Source organism: Hoplias malabaricus, chromosome 7, assembly GCF_029633855.1.
Source record: "Hoplias malabaricus isolate fHopMal1 chromosome 7, fHopMal1.hap1, whole genome shotgun sequence".
Lineage (NCBI taxonomy): Eukaryota > Metazoa > Chordata > Actinopteri > Characiformes > Erythrinidae > Hoplias > Hoplias malabaricus.
In genome coordinates, this window is record NC_089806.1 from 36410533 (window position 1) to 36418122 (window position 7590).

General features: G+C 42.7%; 1 protein-coding gene across 1 annotated transcript; it reads left to right on the top strand.

Moving 5' to 3' along the window:
* Window positions 1-1974: 1974 nt before the first annotated feature.
* On the top strand, window positions 1975-6290 carry lratd1 (LRAT domain containing 1). Its single transcript, XM_066677452.1, has 3 exons — window positions 1975-2198; window positions 4275-4510; window positions 5003-6290. The coding sequence occupies exons 2-3, from the start codon at window positions 4350-4352 to the stop codon at window positions 5724-5726; spliced, it is 885 nt and encodes a 294-aa protein (XP_066533549.1). The 5' UTR covers window positions 1975-2198; window positions 4275-4349; the 3' UTR covers window positions 5727-6290.
* Window positions 6291-7590: the final 1300 nt, after the last annotated feature.

The following is a 7590-nucleotide window of genomic DNA, read 5'->3' on the forward strand; positions in this document are numbered from 1 at the left end:
TGCTCTCTCAGAGAAGGACAAAGCGGCTCGGAAAGACAAATCAAGGCCCAACTTCTTATTACCGACGTGCTCTCATATCGCCTGGTGTTTCTATTATTCTCCTCCCTCAAAACCACAACAGGTGCTTTTTGTCTCCACCATTGTTTGGAAAAAAGAAAAAAAAGTACATATAAAATTAAATAAAAGAACCATTTCTGCACGCGAACAGCTCGAGACAAAGAGCGCAGAACACTGTAACTCCTGGCAGAACCAGAATTCAATCACTTCTAACCTCGCCATGCAGATGTAATGAACAATCAAACACAATAATCCGTGTGTAAACGTGTGTGTGAAGAAGGCTGTGTTTACCAGCGATAGTACAGCATATAATGTGCCTATAGGGGCAGAAAGCAATCTTTAGCTCTATGAAAAGCATCATTACTTATGTGGGTTCAATACCCAGTGATGTCACAGCCGAGTGTTGGCTGGAGGGCTGTGAAGCCCCTCCACTGTAGGCTGCTGAGCAATTGATATTGTGTTCTCTGGAGTGATGGAGGACCATGCAGCACCTTGGGGATGGGCTGGAGTAGCTCTTTTGTGATCCAGAACTAATCTTCTTGCTGGATTATTAGATGAATAGCTGCTGGATGAGCAAGTGTCTGTGGTTTTATGGAGGGGGTCTACTATTTGCGGTTGGTGGGCTGTTTTAAAGGAACACTCTGGGTTAGATTTGGGGTTTTTGCTCTTGGGGCTCCCCCTAGTGTAATTCACATTTACAGCAATGTACTGAAATCAGTGGGGAGGAAGATGTTTCCTACCCTCCTCCAAAATATACATACTGCAGTTTCTGCTATGCTCAGTCCTGACTAGCAATGACAGAGGCTGTGTTCTCTCTATTACAGCTCAGTGAACCATGACAGGGATTTTGAAGCTGTAATTGTAAAGTGAAAATATTACATACTGTTCCTTTAACAGTCCTGGTCAGTTTAGTTGCTGCCAAGATCTAAGCCAGTCAAGGACTCCCAGCAATAAACACAATGTGCTAATCTACTGCCTTTGTATACAGATCTACACTGAATGATCATTGGAGTAGGTAGTGCGTTATGCTATTACGAGTGGATCAGACACAGTAGTGCTGTTCGAGTTTTTAAAGCCCTCACTGTCACTGCTGGACTGGGAATAACCCACAAACCACCAGCACCCTGTGTTATCCTGTGCATCAACAGATGATCTTCTGATTCTGACTTTACATCTACAAGGTGTAACAACAAGGTAGGGGTGTGGACAGAGTGTTTAAAAACTCAAGCGGCACTGCTGTGTCTGATCCGCTTGTACCAGCACAACACACACTAACACAACACTATGTCAGTGTCACTGCAGCACAGAGAATGATCCACCACCCGAATCACACCTGCTCTCTCAGTACTACAAATCACTAATTGAGTAAGCGGGCATTTAACACACCAACAAAATAACGTTCAAGAGCAGCTGCAGATGAGTTTAAAGTAGCATGCCCACCAATCTCAGTGATAAGCGTTGGCCACACCACTGGACCCTGGAGCAGTGGAACAGCGTTCTCTTGTGTGCAAGATGTCCACAAACCTTTGGCCATGTGGCGTAAAACAGAAAGGGGAAAGGGGTCAGAGGCGATCAATCACGTCGAACTCCTCAAAGCAAACGCGAGGAACTATTTTAATCCTTTGACTCAGTTCCAAGAATCGTCATCAAGAAAAGGGGCGTGTCTCGCTGCCGGCAGGGAGGAGCTTTCCCACTCCGATAAACAGAGCAGTAAATAACCTTTGTTTCGAACGCTCGGGTGAACATGTGTGCGGCGTGCTGCAGTGCTGATGTGCCCTGGCGCGCCGTGTGTACACGCTGCATGAGAACCAGCAGCCAATCAGTTGTCAGCGAGGGCGTGGCTCGTGGCTCTGGGGGTGGGGTCGGCTCTCCTATATAAAGTGCAGCGGAGCTGAGCGCTGGAAAGGATAGCGCACCTGAACACGGAGGACGGGAGGACGTGGAGAGAAACGGAAAGAGAGAAGAAATAGCGAGAGAAGAGAAAGAAGAAGGAGAGAAGGAAAGTGAGCAGGAGAGAAGGAAAGACAAGAAAGAGATTGAGGAGCAAAAAAGAGAGAGAAAGCGTTGGGGGGGGGAGCAAACGAGAACAAAAAAGGAACATATGGAGCTTAAGGAGCCGTAGTATCCGGGGAAAAACGCAGGTATTCTGCTCCACACCTACTTTTTCCTCTTAAGCTGTTGTTAATTTTACGCGGTGTTGTTTTTGTTGTTGTTTTCGGTGTTGATGTTTATTTTAAGCTTTATGTAAATGAAGTGGAGCTCACTTTTTGGGTAGGAACTGCAGTGAGTATGTGCTTCTAATTTTAAGAAATCTCTTTATATATATATAATACACACACATTAGTGTTTATTTCAACCTGTAACATGCCATAAATATTAGATTAAGCTGAATTTAAAATATATAACTGATAGCTGTCCATATGTCCAGTTATATATATATATATATGTGTGTGTGTGTGTGTGTTGTGTGTATACACTTCCTCATACACATCCTCAGGATACATTCTGAACACATTTACATACTACATCTTTACCTCATTTGAGCTTGGTTTTCTCTTGTATTCCTATGTTTTTATTATTATTTTCAATATTTTCTTCCATATTTTCCAATATTCTCTGTTTATTTTTGTTTTTTCACATGTTATGTGTGGTACACGTGTTCCCTCGCCAGGACTAGTTCCTCATAGGTTTGGAACACGGTGATATTTTATTGTTATTCTTTAATCATTATTATTGTCCATACAAAGGTGAGTAAAGAAATCTGATCCGTTCCAGAGAGCAGAAATAGTGAAGAACGAATCCTGAATGAACTTGAACTGTTTACGGTTCTGTATGTTGGATGGTATTCATGAGGGACAACGTTGTGACTCCAGGGTCTTGGTGTCTTAGGTTCAGTCCATGCCTTGGCTCACTCTCTGTTAGGAGTGTGGTGTGTTCTCTCGGTTTCTGCATGGGTTTCCTCCCACAGTCAAGAAGCACATGTTTGTAGGTGGATTGGCCGTGTGAAATTCTCTACTGTGTGAATGACTGGGAGAATGTGTGATGTCCAGGTACGATCTGGATCCACCGCCATTGGTTATGGAAATTCACTGAATGTTAATGAGAGGATTACAACTACAGTTAATGCTAATGTTTACATGTTGGAAACACTTGTCTTGTACAGTTAGCTGTTAGCTAAAGTAGATACATGTTGTTGTTATTATTTAAAATTACAATGTTATTAGAGTTATAGTCCACAGTTTAAACTGTCAAACTACAGGTGACAGAATGGAAGCTAACTGCTACCCTATTTAAGGTGGAATGTTAATCTCAAATGAGAAGCAGGAATGTCGCTTTAGGACTTCTTTATTTAAGGTGAAACTGAATTTGAATATGATTTTGTCGTATGACTGAGTTTGTATTTAAGGCTAAGAGCAAGCCTGCACTGAATGTTGGTTCTAACTTTTATTATTACTCTATTATTTGTTTTCTCCCATAATGCCACAGCCATTATGTACTGCACCACTTAAGGTTGAATTTAAAGTTAAATGAAAAGCTAAAACTCAAATGATACAAAAGAATTCAGAGCTTAAGTCTTCAAAAAGTCTGCTCTTAAGGTGGAATAGAAAGTTTTGTAAGTCACTTATTTTGTGGAATATAATTTATTATTATTTTTTAAAGAAGATATCTTTTTTTATCTATTGTTTCAGGTACACAGGAAAATTTAAAAACAAACTGAAATTGAATTGTTGCGCTGTGTGAATGCTGGATTGTTTTGTGTGGAATGGGAAGCTTCAAACGTCTACCTTTATTTTGCTAGTTTTTGGTTATTAATTTAATAGGAGAATACTTTTTGCAAGTTTAACATTCCTTTTGACTATAATAACATTTGAGTAGTTGTAATGGGATGCTATTTTGGCTAGATTATCTTTGACTGGTATAAAATACCAGGTTCAAATATCTGATTTATATATTGCCAACCCCTCCCTACATTCCCTAAAGTCATTTTAAATACTGGTATGTACATGCCTTTATGTGTAAGGATATGACATCTTATGCCATACTGTCTATTCTAGTGTAGCATACTTGGTAAGGAAAAGGTACATCTGATTAAGATACATGTCCCACTACTCATCCCACCCTCACTGTTTACATATTGGAATGTCTGCTGATTTTTATTTGTTTTCCTTAACTTGTGTTTAACTTTTACAAAACATGTTTTTTTTTCTCATTTGCAGTGGCATCAGCTTCTGCCCCCTTTCCCCAACCCCTCTCCTCCCCCCTTCCCCCCCAACCTCCTGGCCCCGTCATTGATGGGCAACCAACTGGACCGGATCACCCACCTGAGCTACAGCGAGCTACCCACCGGGGATCCGTCGGGCGTGGAGAAGGACGAGTTGCGCGTGGGCGTGGCCTACTTCTTCTCCGACGACGAGGAGGAGCCGGACGACAGGTCTCCATCGGACAGCTTCAGGTAAGGGATGACTAAAGGGAAAATACTCTGTGGTTAATGTGATGAATTTTGTCTTAATATACTACTTTTTTGGTGCACTGTCCAAGAGCATGGGCCATTAAAATTAGTCCTGGTGGATATTGGATTTAGTGCAGTGCACTATGTAATATACATATAATAAACTGCTAATGGCACCCCCTTGTGGAGAATTGTCAGCCTGCTAAACATGAGTGCTATGAACTCTGAAATGTCACCGTATGGACTCTCAGAAAAACTGTCACTGTGTTGGTACCATTTGCTGTGTCACTGTGGTGGTACCCTCAAGACTACACATTCAGTACTTTAGTTTACTTTAGGGAACATAACTGTACCTTATTCTATAATTGTAGATTTGTCTTGATTTCATATTTTGTCTCCAGGATTTGTTATACAAAAGTTGTATATGTTGTTTATCTCGAATATGTCCTCACATATCATATATGTATGTATATTTTTTGCTATATTGCTCACTAGCTTCAGGGACGACAGCCCGAGGCATGGAGGAGGCGGCTGTGGCAGTGGTAGCGCTGGGAGTGGTGGGAGTGGCAGCAGTGGAGTGGATGGGATTGGTGGGATCGGAGGAATTGGCGGGATTGGAGGGATTAGTGATGACAGCGAGGCACCACCGCTGGACGAGCTGGAGTACTCGGCCTTCTGCTGCCATGAGTGCATCTTCTCGAAGCTTCGGGCCAGTGAGGACCTACGCGTGCACACCCCGGAGGTGCTGTTGAGCATGTGCAAGCCAGGGGACGTTCTGGAGCTGGTGGCACACTCTCAGCCACCTCACTGGGCTGTGTTTGCAGGGGGCGAGCGAGTGGTGCACCTGCACAAGGGTGAAATTCGTGCAGACAACCTACAAGACGCTAGCGGTGGACGTCCTGGACGCATTGTTAATGAACGTTACCGCTACCGGCCGCTACCTGCTGAGCTGGTGGTCCGTAACGCTGCGGGTCATGTGGGTCTGCGGGGTGGTGAAGTGTGCTGGAGAGACTCTGAGAGCTTTGCTGCGTGGTGCCGTTTCGGGAAGCGAGAGTTCAAGGCGGGTGGGGAGGCGCATTCAGCCGAACAGCGCTATTTCCTCAAAGTGCACACTTCACATGGGGCCGTGCGCACACTTGTCTTCCGCAGCCTGGAGGACATGATCCGGGAGCGGCGCCGGGTGGACGCCGGCGGCCTTTTACACGAGCTGCGCCGATAATAGCACCAAGCGAATGACACAAACGAAACCGCAAATGAGCAAGCAAACAAAAACGCCTTTCTTGGGGATGTCCCAGGGACTATGCATGCCTATGGAGAAAAGAAGTTAAATCAAGGGCTGCGAGACTTACAGAAGAGTGGAGTGTGCGCATGTCTGTGGCAGCTTTTGGAGGCTATTTTTGGGGCTCCCCAAGTCACAATGCACCTTTTACAGAAACACCCCTCTGGACGCCCCTCTTGGCCCACTGGGTTTGGCACACCATTGGCTTTGAACTGAATCAAACTCTCCCTTCCATCCCTTTATCTTTTTTAACTTCTCAAGGCTTCAGCTATTTGACCTTGTTGCTCCTCACCACACAAACCTGTGCAACTTTGCATACTAACCGCACAAATCCCACCAAACGGCCCCCAAACTTCTCACACGGCTACACGTCTCTTTATTTTGTTACAAACACCTGAACAAATGTACATTCTTCTGTTTTTTGGAGTCCATATTTTTGTATTTTCAGTTAGTACGTTGACAAGAAATCCTTGTTTCTAATGAAATAAAACTTAGATTGCCCTATGGAACACAACTGCTCTGGCACAGAGCTTTTGAAGTGTGATTGTGTGTGCAGAAAATGGCTTTACTGCATTACAGTCCTACACAAGACACACTTACATGCTTTTCTGGAGTGAACAACTGCTCCTTTTGTTTCTTAGCGTATTTGAGAACTGGTGTGCTTTGGGCAATGGTGTGTTAACACCAGTTGTCTGGTCATGGTTTGGCTTTTCATCTGCGGTCACTTCTGTGAACTGCTTGCTGCAGCTAACATTGCAACCATCTAATGCTTTTCTTTCTAAAGAGAAACAGATATGATGAAAGCTTTAGAGTCTAGTGAGTGGAGATGAATCAGCTGAGCTTATTACATCTTGTTGCTTGAAGTGATAGTTCAAAGATGAATCAAATTTGCAGTTTTCCTCTTTAATTGGATTTGATGTTCAAAAAAGTGTCATAGTGAAGCACTGCTCTTGTGACGCATTAAAAGCTATTTCTCTTTCCATGGTGCCCTCTGGTGAAAAACCGTCAGCCTGCTAAACATGACTGAGTGAGTGAGTTACGAGCCTGAAGTGCGTTTCCCGAAGTGCTTCACATATATAAATCACTGTGGTTAGTGTTTGTATCTGTTCTGACAGATAAATGTTTTATTTTCAAATTTCAGAAATTACACAAAATAATATGAAGCAGTTTTAGTTAAAAATATAGTAGAGGTGTGAGGCTAATATGCTAACAAGTACTGGACATAACTAGCAAATTTGCATACCTAATCATTAAAAACTTGCTTAATATCCTGGTTAGCTAATCATATATATACCAGCTTATGTGGTTCCTAACATTAGATATACGCTATAATCTCCATAAAACGAATGCAAGTATGTTGTTTTGGGTAAAATGATTTATCCTCATTGGGTGAGTGTGTGATATGTCCCTGTTGTGCTAGTTGTACCACTGTTACTAATTCTATACTATATTAGACGTTTACGACCATTATTTATAAGCGGTTTTATGCTTGTATATCCATGTCTGGGTCTATTTTGTTGCTGATTTAGCTGGGTCATCCAATAGAATCGTGCTGGGTGACTAGCATATTAGCTTCAAAAACACAAAAAAATGCTGTTTTTTAATGGTTGCTGGCTTATATTGTCTTTTTTAGCAGGGTTATCTTCTTAGCTATAGTATGAAACTAAAGAAGCAAACTTTAGACAACAAATATGTCTCTGCTGTTGAAAAACACTTGAGATTCAGAGTACTGTGCAAATTAGGTACTCCTTGAACCGGTTTGCAGATGTGTTCTGGAGTCTCCCTTTGTTTTGACGGTACAGGC

Coding starts and splice junctions, on each gene's coding strand:
- lratd1 (XM_066677452.1), top strand. CDS start 4,350: ATGGGCAACCAACTGGACCGGATCACCCACCTGAGCTACAGCGAGCTA. Junction 4,511..5,002: donor TCTCCATCGGACAGCTTCAG/GTAAGGGATGAC, acceptor ATTGCTCACTAG/CTTCAGGGACGACAGCCCGA.